The 18,380-nt window shown below is 52.5% G+C and overlaps 1 protein-coding gene across 7 annotated transcripts in view; it reads right to left on the minus strand.

Annotated features, from left to right (window-relative positions):
• Positions 1–13,889: 13,889 nt before the first annotated feature.
• NUP98 (nucleoporin 98 and 96 precursor) overlaps positions 13,890–18,380 on the minus strand; it is a 114,159-nt gene continuing 109,668 nt past the window's right edge. For all 7 annotated transcript variants that reach the window (XM_075580567.1, XM_075580566.1, XM_075580565.1 and 4 more), the window contains 2 exons: positions 18,130–18,241; positions 13,890–15,687 (listed from right to left, as the gene is read on the minus strand). In XM_075580567.1, coding sequence (XP_075436682.1) covers positions 15,476–15,687; positions 18,130–18,241 — 324 coding nt within the window. In that variant the 3' untranslated portion in view covers positions 13,890–15,475. The remainder of the gene's footprint in view (positions 15,688–18,129; positions 18,242–18,380) is intronic.

Raw genomic sequence — 18,380 nt, forward strand, 5'->3', positions numbered from 1 at the left:
CCTCGTCCCATTGACACGCCCCCTGCGTCCCATTGACACGCCCCCTGCATCCCACTGACACGCCCCCACGTCCCATTGACACACACCCCGCGTCCCATTGACACACTCGCAAATTTCTAGCAGGACAAGATGTCTCCTGCTTGAATGCGTGTGACGTCACTGCGCACGAGCGCCAGCGCGCCCACTCAACCTGGCCGCAGCCTAAGACCCATGTGGAAGCTGCCAGGATGGCTGATGAGCCTGCAGCAGCGAACAGCGTTTCAAAGACTGCAGAATGTAAACACGAGAGGAGATGCTATCTCTGTAACAGAGCCGGTCACATCAGACCTGACTGTCCGGACCGCGCCAGGTCCAATGAACCCCATCTGGGGCAACGTTCTCCAGCTGCGTGGCCAGTCGCCCGTGTGCGGCTGGCACACACAGAGGAGTCAAGCACAGCCGCGGAATCAACCCACAGAGGGACGTCCACGGAGAGATCTGCGCTTGACCCCCGGGAACCAGCAGCGGAGACAGAGGGACATCAGGTTGCGCCAGTCAGGATGCAGCCCAGTGATGTCCGGCAGAAACATCTGCGGAGGGTGACCATTGGAGACCGGCAAGCGGACGGCTTGATGGACTCCGGAGCCACCCTGATATGGTCTGACCAGATGATTTGCTCTGGGATGCAAGTGACCATGCCAGATGGAGGACCGCGGTCACTCCAGGTTGCCCGGGTCTTTTTGGACTGGGGTTCCGGACGTGGCATGAGGGAGGTGGGGGTATTGCCTGGGTTAGATGCCGCAGTCTTGCTCGGCAATGACCTGGGGCATGTAACCTGTGTGTTCACAGCAGAACTGGCTCCTGTTGCAGCGATCCCTAGGAGCCAGTCATCAGGGATCACAGCAGAACCAAACCCTGTCCCTCTGCATTTGGGACCAACAGTTCCAGTGGTCTCTGCGGAGACCAGACAGGTAAGCCAGACTGAGTCGCGACCAGAGACTGACTTACTGTTCCCTTTACCTGTTTCTGTGTCCCTGGACTTAGAGACTAAGGGTGGGTGGCCAGTGTTAGGAACAGAAATTAGGGATGTGGTGAACGCTGACCCCAACTTAGAAGGTATGAGACTTTGGACGTCCGAGTCTCGGGAAAGTGAGGGGTCAGACCACTTGCTGTGGCACCGCGGACTCTGGTGTAGGGAGCCAAGATCTACTGGGTTAGGTAGAGTCTGGACAGGTAGAAGACGGCTAGTGGTACCCAGGGAGTGTAGGCAGCAGGTATTGCAGATAGCCCACTCCATTACACTAGCAGGGCATCAGGGGGTCACTCAGACGAGAGTCCAGCTGTTGCAGCATTATTCCTGGCCAGAGGCATCAGGGGCAGATTTATGCCGCCCCGGTGATGCCTGCCAGCCAGAGGGTAAAGCGGGTGATTGTGTGAGGATACTTCGTTACCAGTAATGGGGAAACGGTTTCATAGAGTAGCTAAAGCAGTGCTAGGTGTCTTTGCTAGGATAGGTTTTCCTAGAAGGGTGCTAGCTGAGTTAGGGTGCTGGGTGAGTGGGCAGCCAGGAGCAGAAGCCAGGGCTAGGATAGAACAGCATAGGGTTCTGTTCTCTGACCAGCCGGGCAGGACACATTGTACAGACCATCCTGCGCCCACAAGGGATCTGCGTCCTCTGTGTAAGTATACCTACCGAGTATCTGCAGAGGTGGAGGGCAGTATAGAGAGGGAGGCTAGGGGGAAGTCAGCCTTCATAACTCCAAGTGGCCTCTGTAAGTTTTTAATGATGCCATTCGGGATGAGGAGTGCCCTGGCTACCTGGTGCCTGGTCAGTAGGTTACTCGAGGGAGTGCAGAAGTGTGTAAGGGCATACCTGAACAAGATAGCTGTAGTTAGTCATTCATGAGATTTACAGCTAGTGCAGGTAGCAGCAGGGCTAGCTGGAATAAGGGAAGCAGGGCTTACCGTGAAACCCATTAAGTGCTTATTAGGGATGGCTGAGGTGTTGTACCTAGGGCACAGGGTGGGTGGAGGGCACAGGGTGGGTGGAGGGCATCTGACTTTCCTAGGCACCGCTGGCTACTGCAGCAAGTTTGTCCCACATCCCAGCACAGGTCCCGGGGTATGCCCAAATCCCAGAACCCAGTGAGGGGTTCCGTACCTCTCTGACCAAATATAAGGTGAAGGGAGATATAGGGGGGTTTAAGTTAACATCTAGATTGTCAGCTCTGCAGCCCGGTATTGGCTGCAGTGCTGTAAATGTATTATAATTGTCTGTGTGTGTCCCGCTAGGTATAAGGGGACCACATTAATACTCCGAGTGAAACTGTATAAGTGTTGTAACAAGTAAGGTATCAGTTATGTATCATGTGGGTGCATTGCAACAGTGTATCGCTGCCAACCGCAGAAAGGAAAAACGGTTTTAAAACACGGCAGCTTGCTGCATAGCGTATAAGCAGTGAGATAACTTTGGATAGGAATGTCCTAGCGCTTTGATTTTTGATATGCGTGCGGCTGGGGGTTCACATTAAAACGGTTACAGTTTACTTTTCATAAACTTTTATGAAAAGTAATGAATGAAAGTCCCCCTCTTTTTGGTGTATTAAAATTATAAGAGCCAAGGAATTTACATGCGGGCGGGCGGAGCAGCGGAAACATTTGATTCACAAGTACCATGTTCAAAAGGTATATGGTAGGACATCCCTGCAAGTGAGCCATGCATAACTTAACTGCGGACTTCTGAGGCACCCTGCAGAGATGGTCACAGAATGTCTGACCAGGTCCGGAGTTAACAAAGGACCCGGATGTTAAAGTGTTAAGTGGGGAGGGGGAGATGTAAACAGTGTTCCCCTGGCATATGTCCAGATGTCCGGGGAAAGGTAGACAAGATGTCGCCGGAGACGTGGGCTTGGTTAGGTATGCTAAGCGGGACAGGTGCGAAGTTCGCGCATGCCCTTGGCATACCTTGAAGCCCCTTTGCCCGGTTCCATGAAATCCTGGCAACCTTGCCAGAGGTGGGAAGTTTGGTTCCCACGCAGCGATTGGCTGCAGAGTATAGCGATTGGACTTTGGTGCTTTTAAAAGCCCGTGCAGCCAATCGGGAGTTAGATTCATCCAAGATTCACCCAAGATTCATCGTGCGGGACAAAGATTATAACATCGGAACCAAAATTGTCCCCTGCTTCAAGAGTTCGTAAGAACTAAGGATTTGCTAACCAATCCTACCGCGGGAAAATGAAAAGATTATCTTCGGCGGAGAAATAGTGGTTGCGAGCGGCACCACTAGCCAAAGACAGTTTCGCGGCTTTATTTGCGCACCAACCCTTCTCCTGGGAATTTGCGCCTAGAGACTTTATTTCTGTGAAGTTTGTTCCGGGAACATTTTATTTCATTTTGCCCCGCCCCAGTAAGTGTTATTTCGTAGTATTTCGTAAATCAAGCTGTGTATGTTCATTTTGTAAATAAATCACAATTTATTTTATCTGTCACTTTGCTCAATCAAAGGATCCAGGTAATTAAGGTGTTAAAAGTTCTGGTCTCCTGTGACAGTTATATACACACATAATACCCTGACAATCCCACAGTACCACTACTTGTTATATACACACATAATACCCCGACAATCCCACAGTACCACTACTTGTTATATACACACATAATACCCTGACAATCCCACAGTACCACTACTTGTTATACACACACATAATACCCCAACAATCCCACAGTACCACTACTTGTTATATACACACATAATACCCTGACAATCCCACAGTACCACTACTTGTTATACACACACATAATACCCTGACAATCCCACAGTACCACTACTTGTTATACACACACATAGTACCCCGACAATCCCACAGTACCACTACTTGTTATACACACACATAATACCCCAACAATCCCACAGTACCACTACTTGTTATATACACACAATACCCTGACAATCCCACAGTACCACTACTTGTTATATACACACATAATACCCTGACAATCCCACAGTACCACTACTTGTTATATACACACATAATACCCCGACAATCCCACAGTACCACTACTTGTTATATACACACAATACCCTGACAATCCCACAGTACCACTACTTGTTATATACACACATAATACCCTGACAATCCCACAGTACCACTACTTGTTATATACACACATAATACCCTGACAATCCCACAGTACCACTACTTGTTATATACACACATAATACCCTGACAATTCCCCAGTACCACTACTTGTTATATACACACATAATACCCTGACAATTCCCCAGTACCACTACTTGTTATATAAACACACTAGCTGATATACCCAGCATTGCCCGGGATGTAAATCCGTAATAGGTAGTATTATTTATAAATAGGGGAACAATAGGTGACTATTTGGTGGAAAGGTTGTATAATAATGTTGAAAAGAAACATGGAAGAGCTGGGGTGGGGATCAAATACTCACACATCTCAGTTAAGCCCCCCCCCCCCGCCCCCAGCGTTAGGGTCTTACCTGGCAGGAGGGGTACGCAGCAGAGGATAGGAGCCCGAAGTTAGGGTCTTACCTGGCAGGAGGGGGACGCAGCAGGGGATAGGAGCCCAACGTTAGGGTGTTACCTGGCAGGAGGGGGACACAGCAGAGGATAGGAGCCTGAAGTTAGGGTCTTACCTGGCAGGAGGGGGACGCAGCAGAGGATAGGAGCCCAGTGTTAGGCTCTTACCTGGCAGGAGGGGGACGCAGCAGAGGATAGGAGCCCAGCGTTAGGGTCTTACCTGGCAGGAGGGGGACGCAGCAGGGGATAGGAGCCCAGCGTTAGGGTCTTACCTGGCAGGAGGGGGACGCAGCAGAGGATAGGAGCCCAGCATTAGGGTCTTACCTGGCAGGAGGGGGACGCAGCAGAGGATAGGAGCCCAGCGTTAGGGTCTTACCTGGCAGGAGGGAGACGCAGCAGGGGATAGGAGACCAGCGTTAGGGTCTTACCTGGCAGGAGGGGGACGCAGCAGGGGATAGGAGCCCAGCGTTAGGGTATTACCTGGCAGGAGGGGGACACAGCAGAGGATAGGAGACCAGCGTTAGGGTCTTACCTGGCAGGAGGGGGACACAGCAGAGGATAGGAGCCCAGCGTTAGAGTCTTACCTGGCAGGAGGGGGACGCAGCAGAGGATAGGAGCCCAGCGTTAGGCTCTTACCTGGCAGGAGGGGGATGCAGCAGAGGATAGGAGCCCAGCGTTAGGGTCTTACCTGGCAGGAGGGGGACGCAGCAGAGGATAGGAGACCAGCGTTAGGGTCTTACCTGGCAGGAGGGGGACGCAGTAGGGGATAGGAGCCCGAAGTTAGGGTCTTACCTGGCAGGAGGGGGACGCAGCAGGGGATAGGAGCCCAACGTTAGGGTCTTACCTGGCAGGAGGGGGACGCAGCAGGGGATAGGAGCCCAGCGTTAGGGTCTTACCTGGCAGGAGGGGGACACAGCAGAGGATAGGAGCCCAGCGTTAGGGTCTTACCTGGCAGGAGGGGGACGCAGCAGAGGATAGGAGCCTGAAGTTAGGGTCTTACCTGGCAGGAGGGGGACGCAGCAGAGGATAGGAGACCAGCGTTAGGGTCTTACCTGGCAGGAGGGGGACGCAGCAGAGGATAGGAGCCCAGCGTTAGGGTCTTACCTGGCAGGAGGGGAGACGCAGCAGGGGATAGGAGCCCAGCGTTAGGGTCTTACCTGGCAGGAGGGGGACACAGCAGAGGATAGGAGACCAGCGTTAGGGTCTTACCTGGCAGGAGGGGGACGCAGCAGAGGATAGGAGACCAGCGTTAGGGTCTTACCTGGCAGGAGGGGGACGCAGCAGAGGATAGGAGCCCAGCGTTAGGCTCTTACCTGGCAGGAGGGAGACGCAGCAGAGGATAGGAGCCCAGCGTTAGGGTCTTACCTGGCAGGGGGGAGACACAGCAGAGGATAGGAGACCAGCGTTAGGGTCTTACCTGGCAGGAGGGGGACGCAGCAGAGGATAGGAGCCCAGCATTAGGGTCTTACCTGGCAGGAGGGGGACGCAGCAGAGGATAGGAGCCCAGCGTTAGGGTCTTACCTGGCAGGAGGGAGACGCAGCAGGGGATAGGAGCCCAGCGTTAGGGTCTTACCTGGCAGGAGGGGGACACAGCAGAGGATAGGAGACCAGCGTTAGGGTCTTACCTGGCAGGAGGGGGACGCAGCAGGGGATAGGAGCCCAGCGTTAGGGTCTTACCTGGCAGGAGGGGGACGCAGCAGGGGATAGGAGCCCAGCGTTAGGGTCTTACCTGGCAGGAGGGGGACGCAGCAGGGAATAGGAGCCCAACGTTAGGGTGTTACCTGGCAGGAGGGGGACACAGCAGAGGATAGGAGCCTGAAGTTAGGGTCTTACCTGGCAGGAGGGGGACACAGCAGGGGATAGGAGCCCAGCGTTAGGGTCTTACCTGGCAGGAGGGGGACGCAGCAGAGGATAGGAGCCCAGCGTTAGGGTCTTACCTGGCAGGAGGGGGACGCAGCAGGGGATAGGAGACCAGCGTTAGGGTCTTACCTGGCAGGAGGGGGACGCAGCAGAGGATAGGAGCCCAGAGTTAGGGTCTTACCTGGCAGGAGGGGGACGCAGCAGGGGATAGGAGACCAGCGTTAGGGTCTTACCTGGCAGGAGGGGGACGCAGCAGAGGATAGGAGCCCAGCGTTAGGGTCTTACCTGGCAGGAGGGGGACGCAGCAGGGGATAGGAGCCCAGCGTTAGGGTCCTACCTGGCAGGAGGGAGACGCAGCAGAGGATAGGAGCCCAGCGTTAGAGTCTTACCTGGCAGGAGGGAGACGCAGCAGAGGATAGGAGCCCAGCGTTAGAGTCTTACCTGGCAGGAGGGAGACGCAGCAGAGGATAGGAGCCCAGCGTTAGGGTCTTACCTGGCAGGAGGGGGACGCAGCAGGGGATAGGAGCCCAGCGTTAGGGTCTTACCTGGCAGGAGGGGGACGCAGCAGGGGATAGGAGACCAGCGTTAGGGTCTTACCTGGCAGGAGGGGGACGCAGCAGAGGATAGGAGCCCAGCGTTAGGGTCTTACCTGGCAGGAGGGGGACGCAGCAGGGGATAGGAGCCCAGCGTTAGGGTCCTACCTGGCAGGAGGGAGACGCAGCAGAGGATAGGAGCCCAGCGTTAGAGTCTTACCTGGCAGGAGGGAGACGCAGCAGAGGATAGGAGCCCAGCGTTAGAGTCTTACCTGGCAGGAGGGGGACGCAGCAGAGGATAGGAGCCCAGCATTAGGGTCTTACCTGGCAGGAGGGAGACGCAGCAGAGGATAGGAGCCCAGCGTTAGGCTCTTACCTGGCAGGAGGGAGACGCAGCAGAGGATAGGAGCCCAGCATTAGGGTCTTACCTGGCAGGAGGGGGACGCAGCAGAGGATAGGAGCCCAACGTTAGGGTCTTACCTGGCAGGAGGGGGACGCAGCAGAGGATAGGAGCCCAGCGTTGGTCTCTTACCTGGCAGGAGGGGGACACAGCAGGGGATAGGAGCCCAGCGTTAGGGTCTTACCTGGCAGGAGGGGGACGCAGCAGGGGATAGGAGCCCAGCGTTAGGGTCTTACCTGGCAGGAGGGGGACGCAGCAGAGGATAGGAGCCCAGCGTTGGTCTCTTACCTGGCAGGAGGGGGACACAGCAGGGGATAGGAGCCCAGCGTTAGGGTCTTACCTGGCAGGAGGGGGACGCAGCAGGGGATAGGAGCCCAGCGTTAGGGTCTTACCTGGCAGGAGGGGGACGCAGCAGAGGATAGGAGCCCAGCGTTAGGGTCTTACCTGGCAGGGGGGGGACGCAGCAGGGGATAGGAGCCCAGTGTTAGGGTCTTACCTGGCAGGAGGGGGACGCAGCAGAGGATAGGAGCCCGGAGTTAGGATCTTACCTGGCAGGAGGGGGACGCAGCAGAGGATAGGAGCCCGGAGTTAGGGTCTTACCTGGCAGGAGGGGGACGCAGCAGAGGATAGGAGCCCAGCGTTAGGCTCTTACCTGGCAGGGGGGAGACGCAGCAGAGGATAGGAGCCCAGCGTTAGGGTCTTACCTGGCAGGAGGGGGACGCAGCAGAGGATAGGAGCCCGGAGTTAGGGTCTTACCTGGCAGGAGGGGAGACGCAGCAGAGGATAGGAGCCCAGCGTTAGGGTCCTACCTGGCAGGAGGGGGACACAGCAGAGGATAGGAGCCCAGCGTTAGGGTCCTACCTGGCAGGAGGGGGACACAGCAGAGGATAGGAGCCCAGCGTTAGGGTCTTACCTGGCAGGAGGGAGACACAGCAGGGGATAGGAGCCCGGAGTTAGGGTCTTACCTGGCAGGGGGGAGACGCAGCAGAGGATAGGAGCCCGGAGTTAGGGTCTTACCTGGCAGGGGGGAGACGCAGCAGAGGATAGGAGCCCAGCGTTAGGGTCTTACCTGGCAGGAGGGGGACGCAGCAGAGGATAGGAGCCCAGCGTTAGGGTCTTACCTGGCAGGAGGGGGACGCAGCAGGGGATAGGAGCCCAGCGTTAGGGTCTTACCTGGCAGGAGGGGGACGCAGCAGAGGATAGGAGCCCAGCGTTAGGGTCTTACCTGGCAGGAGGGGGACGCAGCAGGGGATAGGAGCCCAGCATTAGGGTCTTACCTGGCAGGAGGGGGACGCAGCAGAGGATAGGAGCCCGGAGTTAGGGTCTTACCTGGCAGGAGGGGGACGCAGCAGAGGATAGGAGCCCAGCGTTAGGGTCTTACCTGGCAGGAGGGGGACACAGCAGAGGATAGGAGCCCAGCGTTAGGGTCTTACCTGGCAGGAGGGGGACGCAGCAGAGGAGCAGTGTGTGAAGTTGCATGATGAGCCGCACTCAGCTCCCAGCACCCTGGGGACACGTTAGATGCAGAGCTGTGATCTGTGGGAGATTCCAGGATCTGCTTGTGTAAGAGATTCCGGAGCAGGGAGAGGTATACGATTCATCCCCAGCACACGGCAGGATCACCCCTGCCTGGGACTTGGGAGGAGAAGAGTTCTGGGAACCAGGACAGGTGGGGGACACGTCAGGTATCCTGAGTGTACACGGACACCAGCAATCATAGCTCGTGCCCTGTGCCTGTCCCCTCTGTCAGTGTCTCTCTCTCCCTCTCTGCCCTCCTCTCTCTCTCTGCCAGTCTCTTTCTCTCTGCCACCCTCTCTCTCTGTCAGTGTCTCTCTCTCTCTCTGCCCTCCTCTCTCTCTCTGCCAGTCTCTTTCTCTCTGCCACCCTCTCTGTCTGTCAGTGTCTCTCTCTCTGCCTTCCTCTCTCTCTCTGCCAGTCTCTCTCCCTCTCTGCCCTCCTCTCTCTCTCTGCCAGTCTCTCTCTCTCTCTGCCCTCTTCTTTCTCTCTGCCAGTCTCTCTCTCTCTCTCTCTCTGCCACCTTCTCTCTCTGTCAGTGTCTCTCTCTCTCTCTCTTTCTCTCTCTCTCTCTCTGCCACCTTCTCTCTCTGTCAGTGTCTCTCTCTCTCTCTCTCTCTCTCTCTGCCAGTCTCTCTCTCTCTCTCTGCCCTCCTCTCTCTCTGCCAGTCTCTCTCTCTCTCTCTGCCCTCCTCTCTCTCTGTCAGTGTCTCTCTCTCTCTCTGCCCTCCTCTCTCTCTGCCAGTCTCTCTCTCTCTCGGCCCTCCTCTCTCTCTGTCAGTGTCTCTCTCTCTGTCCTCCTCACTCTCTCTGTCAGTCTCTCTCTCTCTCTCTCTGCCCTCCTCACTCTGCTCTTCTCTCTCAGCTTTATCCCTCCCCACCTCGGTGCAGTTCTCTCTTCCCTTCCCTCTCTTTTTATCCACCCCTCTCTCTCTCTCTCTAATCCTCATGCTGCCTTTCTGTGTATCTGTCTGTGTCCCTCCCCCCTCTCTAATCATGTCCTTATATCACTCACTGTGTTAGTGTTAGTCTGTGTATCAGTCCCATTCCTGCTATTGCTCTCTCCTTCCCTTCCTTCAAGTCTGCTCTCCCCCTCTCTAATCCCTTATCTCTCCTCCCCTGTATCGCATATTCTCTTCTCCCTCTCTGCCTCCTCTTGTTCCTTTCCCCCTCTCACCTGCACCTTTCTCTCTCTCTCCTCCTCCTCTCACCTGCACTTACTCTCTCTCTCCTCCTCTCACCTCCACCTTTCTCTCTCCTCCTCTCACCTGCACTTACTCTCTCTCCTCCTTTCACCTACACCTTTCTCTCTCTCTCTCTCCTCCTCTCACCTGCACTTACTCTCTCTCTCTCCCTCTCTCCTGTATCTCTTGTTCATCTCATGGTTGTGTTACCTTCTCCTCTGCTTCTCTATCTGTCTGTCTCTCTCTCTGTCTCTGTCTGTCTGTCTCTGTCTGTCTCTGTCTCTCTCTCATCTCTTGTGCATCTCATGGTTGTGTTACCTTCTCCTCTGCTTCTCTATCTGTCTGTCTCTCTCTCTGTCTCTCTCATCTCTTGTGCATCTCATGGTTGTGTTACCTTCTCCTCTGCTTCTCTATCTGTCTGTCTCTGTCTCTCTCTCTGTCTCTGTCTCTCTCTCATCTCTTGTGCATCTCATGGTTGTGTTACCTTCTCCTCTGCTTCTCTATCTGTCTGTCTGTCTGTCTGTCTGTCTGTCTGTCTGTGTCTGTCTCTCTCTCTCTCTGTCTCTCTCATCTCTTGTGCATCTCATGGTTGTGTTACCTTCTCCTCTGCTTCTCTATCTGACTGTCTCTCTCTCTGTCTCTGTCTCTCATCTCTTGTGCATTTCATGGTTGTGTTACCTTCTCCTCTGCTTCTCTATCTGTCTGTCTGTGTCTCTGTCTCTGTCTGTCTCTCTCTCTCTCTCTCTCTCATCTCTTGTGCATCTCATGGTTGTGTTACTTTCTCCTCTGCTTCTCTATCTGTCTGTACATCGGGGTCCCCCGAGGCTCATGCTCTGCCCCATTGCTCTGTTTTGAGTACCTCTTGTTCTTACCCCTGACAGCACGCCTGCCTTTTGCCCCTTCTTCTACCTCCCGATCTATCTCCTGTATACACATGTAACTGACCTTATTGCGCTCACACCCGCGGGGGTCACTCCGCAGGATTAATGCTGCAGGGGGTGTGTGTCCGGCAGACACTGACCCCTGCGCCGCTGACTTCTTCTTGTCCGGCTGTGGGACGCCGGGTCAGTGAGCCTGACATGCGATCTCTTTCCTTGTCCTTACTTCGAGGCAGCCCACTTGGTTACCCCTGACCCATGTGTAAAGGTCCTAGAGTGTCAGCTCTTGGACCCAGTTGTCGTATATACATCACTGAGACTGTATATAAATTGCGACCACTCAGTATTTTCTGTGTTCTTGCCTTTCCAGGGGTGCTGGGCAGCGGGGCTCACGAGGCTGGGAGTTTGAGGGGGGGTTTTGCGGAGAATCTTTAATCAGATTGTGGCTATGTAGTGGGGAGTTATGGAATACCCCAAAGATGTACCCAGAATCAGGTAAGATTCTCGGGCACATTGAAGCTCAGTGCTCCAGCAAAATCCTACCCTGGAAATACCTGAGTACCTCCATCCTGGGCTAACACAGGGCTATCCGGCGACCATTTGCCCCAGACTCTGCGGAGCCTGCACAGCGGGTGGGCTCGATATGCTAAGAGGCAGAGGTGCCAGGTTGGCGCATGCCCCTTAGCAGAATCCAAAGCGGTGCCCACCGGCCTCAGTATACCAGCAAATCGGTGATTGGCTGGCAGGAGAATTCCCACGCGCTGATTGGTTGTAGTGGTTTCTGAATGTGACGCTAAAACCTATAAGAAACCTTGCAGCCAATCAGGGCCTCAGATTCCAAGCGCCAAACCATCAGTGGCAAATTCACAGACGCTCTGTGAAGAATAAACGCGAGCCGGCTTCAGAGATTTTGACTCAGAACATTCTCTAAATCCCGCTTTTTGAGAACGTAGCGGTCGCGTCTGGCATTGCGTCCCAGGACTTTCTTGAGTACCTACCGGTCATTGGAAAGGGCTCCTACAGACGTCGGTTGTGACAATTTCGTTTAAAGGAAGATTTTATTCATTAGCCCCGTTGCCAGTAAGTGTGTTAACCGTGTAAATTGTGTTACTTTGTGTGTATGTCAATTACTAGAATAAATTACAATGTATTTTACAGCTGTGTCCTGTTCAATCAGATGATCCCGGTAGGAAAAGGTGTTAATAACCCTTGTTTCCCGTGACACTCCCCCACCCTCCTCTTTTCCCTATCACTCCCCCATCCTCCCACCCTCCTCTTCTTCCCTCTCACTCCCCCATCCTCCCACCCTCTTCTCTCACTCCCCCATCCACCCACCTTCCTCTCTTCTTCCCTCTCATTCCCCCATCCTCCCACCCTCCTCTTCTTCCCTCACTCCCCCATCCTCCCACCCTCCTCTCTTCTTCCCTCTCACTCCCCCATCCTCCCACCCTCCTCTTCTTCTCACTCCGCCATCCACCCACCTTCCTCTCTTCTTCCCTCTCACGCCCCCATCCTCCCACCCTCCTCCTCTTCTTCCCTCTCACTCCCCCATCCTCCTCCTCTTTTTCTCTCTCTCCCCCACCCCAGTGTGCAGTGGGTTAATATATTTTCAAAGTGTGTGGTAATTAAAAGCCTGTAGGAGAAGGGGAAAAAAAAACCACAAATCTTATGTTGCTGTAAATATTGGAAAATCAAAACACAATCTTGCTTGCTCCTCACATGTATACAGGGAAGCACATTCCTGCCCCTAAAGATACATACTGCGCTATTATGTAGCGATATTATATTACACCTGTTAAATCAGGGCTCATAATGTGTTTACCTAAATCAGAAATGAGTGTTATTGAAATAAATGAGTGTATTCTGTATCTTTTACTATATCTATCTATATTACAGTTTTCTAATGCAACACACGTTGCTTGTCATGGTATTCCTGTAACTTCTGCTGGATTCCCGGACGAGAAGCCGGGAAACCGGATTCCTCGGGACAAGCAGGAGAGGCTGAGCGGATCCAATGTGCCTTTCATAGATACAGCCAGCACTTGTGGATAAGTTCGTGGTCCGGTGATTATGAAACAAGACTGACCCCCGCTAATCTGAACGGATCTGTTAATGGAACAGATGAATAATGGAGGCCGACTGAGTGTTACAATTTCATGGTCAACAGCGACATCTACAGGGACCTGATTGTCTGGGACTGTTCTTGGGGTGTGGGTGTGTAGGGAAAGTATCATTACTATAGCCAATTATATGCAAACACTAAATAAATCTCATTCGCATAGGCACACCGTCATGTTATTGTAGCATACCTGGGACTGCGCCACACACTGCAGCATAACGCAAACCTGAGACTGCGCCACACTGCAGCATAACGCAAACCTGAGACTGCGCAACACACTGCAGTATAACGCAAACCTGGGACTGCGCCACACACTGCAGCATAACGCAAACCTGAGACTGCGCAACACACTGCAGTATAACGCAAACCTGGGACTGCGCCACACACTGCAGCATAACGCAAACCTGAGACTGCGCCACACACTGCAGCATAACGCAAACCTGAGACTGCGCCACACACTGCAGCATAACGCAAACCTGGGACTGCGCCACATACTGCAGTATAACGCAAACCTGGGACTGCGCCACATACTGCAGCATAACACAAACCTGGGACTGCGCCACACTGCAGTATAACGCAAACAGCCTGGGACAGGGTTCCTGCAGACTGCGCCACACTTTGGCCAGGTCAGCCTGTCCGTGACATGGACATCCAACACAAGGATATCAGCTTGCGTCAGATGTGGGACTATTTTTACCTATTGAGCAGCCATAAATGTAGCTATATGTGATTTTTATTTTATAAAGGCCATTTGCTCACGTGTAATAAAGGTCACTGAACCACGTTTTTATTGGCCTGTAGTAATTTGTGGCCAGTTCTGAAGCATGCAACCACCGCTTCCTTCTTTAGGTAAAGAAACAACGAAAAAGCATAATATAAATGTTTTATTTAAAAAAATGTTTTCAGAAGACAGGAAAAAAAATTCTATATCATTTATTCATATTTGTTTTAGCTGTGAATAAAAACCTCAGGACAATGTTCATGCACAAACACCCAGGATGCGACACGATGCGAGCAAAGCTGCCACACGGATCTGCAGGCGATGGGCAGAGCGCAGGAGCTAGAGCTGCTGAATCCGCAGGGACTAACTGGGCACAGCACTCACTTTCAAACGCGAGAGAAGAGACTTATATAAAGATTACTGTACAGGAGCAGCATGGAGTTCAGCTGCTGTTAACCCCTTTGTCACTGCAGCTGCCATGCAAACACAAGGGGCTACCCCGTTGCTGTTTGCAGAGCAATGTGCTGAGACGCCTCTGGCAGCAGAGGTTAAAGACTAAATCTCAAACTCACGTGACGCTCTGAACAAGGAAAAACCCCATCAACATTGTGTTTAGTTTGCAGAGCCTAAAAATATAATAAAAGCACTGAACTAGATGCTTTTCAAGAAATCATTTCAACAAAACCGCACCCGCCAGCACCGTGGGCTGGACACGTGAAAGAGGACTTGTCCTTCGGAAAGTGGCACCTTCTCTTGATGGTTTGCATAAATGGGAGCAATGGTGTACGGTGACAGTACATGGAAAGACTCTTCCAAAGCAAACGGCGATCCCAAGTGCATCGTGGCCTGTTCCTGCCGGTCACATTCAGGGTCTGTGATTGTACACAGGAAACCTTTCAGACGGTTACAGTGCGAGTGGCATGTAGGCACCGATGCCCGTTATGGGAGACAGCATTGTATATAGTGCCAGGTCGTATCCTTCAGGTTGAATGCAGCGATGTAATTTCACGTAATCCCACTGAAAGGTTACAAGTCCTCTCACTTGGAGAATGTGTCACAAAGTAATGAGACAATGCATGGTAAGATTGGACCAGGAAACAATATGGTGATGGGTAGATTAGAGAATCACGTTCAGCCCGGTTCAGCCCATGTGCCGCCATCGCAGGTAAGGCAGAACGTGTCCACCTGGAGCAGTTCTAATAGGAAGGGAACAGCTTTACAATTCTACACACCGCATTAAGTAACCCGCTTTGTACATGTGAAGGCTCTATACAAAAACATTAGGATCTTATGAACATCGGTTTATATTTCTTAACTGTGACAACCTGCACCCCTTGAAAAAATCCCTTTTGTATCACAAAATTGTACATTTTAAAGGCAGATTTCACACAAACCGGGCCAGTTTGTGAAGGAGAGTTGCGCTTCTGCAGATTACACATGCCCGATCCCAATCACAGGGAGAATAATGGGTTTATACTCCAGCAATATACAAGGATAACTGATCTCCTGAAGACTTAACTCCTCCACCTCTGGATTAGACAGTACTGGCTTCTCCAGCAATGAATAAGTTAAAACAATGAAGTTCTGACAGCCTAATACACCCCTGCTTACATATTCCATGGTGTACTAGAGCCAAGATGAAAACCACACCTGAAAAACAAGTATTAGGTCATCCCCTGATAATATACCATCGGAAAGGTTGGACAGCCCATAAGCCACAGAGAGGGGGCGCAGTTACTGGCTGCCCACGGTGAGTTCTCTTAAATAAGACTGTGTGAGGCTGCGGAGTTCCTCCAGGGCGTAGTCCTCTGGCATGGGGAGGCGTCCAATGTGGGGTGCAAGCAGTCTGAGGGGTACATGCTGGAGGTCGGAGAAGGACAGGGATTCCGGGGAGTGCTGCAGGCTCAGAACCACCCGAAGTATGTTAGCAACATGTTTCGCCATTTCTGAAAATCAAACATGACATCATAAGCAAGTAATAAAGCGATGGATGGAATAAGGACTACATGGCCCAGCAGAGAAGCTGGGGGAATGGGTATGTGGGGTAGTAATAAAGCGATGGACGGAATAAGGACTACATGGCCCAGCAGAGAAGCTGGGGGAATGGGAATGTGGGGTAGTAATAAAGCGATGGACGGAATAAGGACTACATGGCCCAGCAGAGAAGCTGGGGGAATGGGAATGTGGGGTAGTAATAAAGCGATGGATGGAATAAGGACTACATGGCCCAGCAGAGAAGCTGGGGGAATGGGTATGTGGGGTAGTAATAAAGCGATGGACGGAATAAGGACTTCATGGCCCAGCAGAGAAGCTGGGGGAATGGGAATGTGGGGTAGTAATAAAGCGATGGACGGAATAAGGACTACATGGCCCAGCAGAGAAGCTGGGGGAATGGGAATGTGGGGTAGTAATAAAGCGATGGACGGAATAAGGACTACATGGCCCAGCAGAGAAGCTGAGGGAATGGGAATGTGGGGTAGTAATAAAGCGATGGGCGGAATAAGGACTACATGGCCCAGCAGAGAAGCTGGGGGAATGGGTATGTGGGGTAGTAATAAAGCGATGGACGGAATAAGGACTTCATGGCCCAGCAGAGAAGCTGGGGGAATGGGAATGTGGGGTAGTAATAAAGCGATGGACGGAATAAGGACTACATGGCCCAGCAGAGAAGCTGGGGGAATGGGAATGTGGGGTAGTAATAAAGCGATGGACGGAATAAGGACTACATGGCCCAGCAGAGAAGCTGAGGGAATGGGAATGTGGGGTAGTAATAAAGCGATGGACGGAATAAGGACTACATGGCCCAGCAGAGAAGCTGAGGGAATGGGAATGTGGGGTAGTAATAAAGCGATGGGCGGAATAAGGACTACATGGCCCAGCAGAGAAGTTGGGGGAATGGGAATGTGGGGTAGTAATAAAGCGATGGGCGGAATAAGGACTACATGGCCCAGCAGAGAAGTTGGGGAAATGGGTATGTGGGGTAGTAATAAAGCGATGGACGGAATAAGGACTACATGGCCCAGCAGAGAAGCTGGGGGAATGGGAATGTGGGGTAGTAATAAAGCGATGGACGGAATAAGGACTACATGGCCCAGCAGAGAAGCTGGGGGAATGGGAATGTGGGGTAGTAATAAAGCGATGGACGGAATAAGGACTACATGGCCCAGCAGAGAAGCTGGGGGAATGGGAATGTGGGGTAGTAATAAAGCGATGGACGGAATAAGGACTACATGGCCCAGCAGAGAAGCTGGGGGAATGGGTATGTGGGGTAGTAATAAAGCGATGGACGGAATAAGGACTACATGGCCCAGCAGAGAAGTTGGGGGAATGGGTATGTGGGGTAGTAATAAAGCGATGGATGGAATAAGGACTACATGGCCCAGCAGAGAAGATGGGGGAATGGGAATGTGGGGGAGTAATAAAGCGATGGATGGAATAAGGACTATATGGCCCAGCAGAGAAGCTGTGGGAATGGGTATGTGGGGTAGTAATAAAGCGATGGACGGAATAAGGACTACATGGCCCAGCAGAGAAGTTGGGGGAATGGGTATGTGGGGTAGTAATAAAGCGATGGACGGAATAAGGACTACATGGCCCAGCAGAGAAGTTGGGGGAATGGGTATGTGGGGTAGTAATAAAGCGATGGACGGAATAAGGACTACACGGCCCAGCAGAGAAGCTGGGGGAATGGGAATGTGGGGTAGTAATAAAGCGATGGGCGGAATAAGGACTACATGGCCCAGCAGAGAAGCTGGGGGAATGGGAATGTGGGGGAGTAATAAAGCGATGGACGGAATAAGGACTACACGGCCCAGCAGAGAAGCTTGGGGAATGGGAATGTGGGGTTAGGAGGGTCTAGAAACCTCTCTGTGAAGAACCCAGGTTCAGAATGAACTGTGCATCATACTACATACATACCCCGAACAGCCTAGCAGGAGCATCCCAATAAAACACACAGCTAACATAGCCGTCCCACACTGCACTGCTAGGTAAGCTTCCTTTCCAGCACACACCATTTACCCATTGGTTACCCATCACTGTATGAAGCTATACACCAACATTTCTATGATCATTTGGGCTAAAGGAAAACAGTACAAACTAGTCGGTGCCGCTGGGACAGGCTTCTCTAGCACTGAACAGCCTAAAAAAAAGTTATCACCCTTTCTGCAAATATCTGAAAGTAACAGGACTGGAACAGAAGAGGGGGATGGGCTACACAAGCCAAGGGATAACATTTAACGGACTTGGTTCAGGAAGGAATAGAATATTTAACTTCATATGAACACTACATCGCTGAAGAATTAATTTAACGCTTCTGCAAGAGGGGCCTACAACCCGCAGCAACGCACTGGTGGCCTCTGGCAGGGCACGGTTAAGGGATCGCTTACCAGACTGTGCCAAGTGATCGTTGGCATTGTAGCACTGGATCTGGTCAATCCGGTTACAGAGAGATGTCACTTTGGTGTGTAACCTCTCCAGTTCGCACCCCGAACCTTCAGCCTAACAGCAGAAAGCAAGAGGTTATTTACTCGTCCTGACGCTCATCAGGTTTTCAACTATTTGTCTCCTCACTGTTTCCAAACGGGTAGGAAGAGTCAATGCTGTGCAGAAACCTCATGCCTTTCCCAGCCGTACAAAC

The sequence above is a fragment of the Ascaphus truei genome (genome assembly GCF_040206685.1).
Source record: "Ascaphus truei isolate aAscTru1 chromosome 3 unlocalized genomic scaffold, aAscTru1.hap1 SUPER_3_unloc_2, whole genome shotgun sequence".
NCBI lineage: Eukaryota > Metazoa > Chordata > Amphibia > Anura > Ascaphidae > Ascaphus > Ascaphus truei.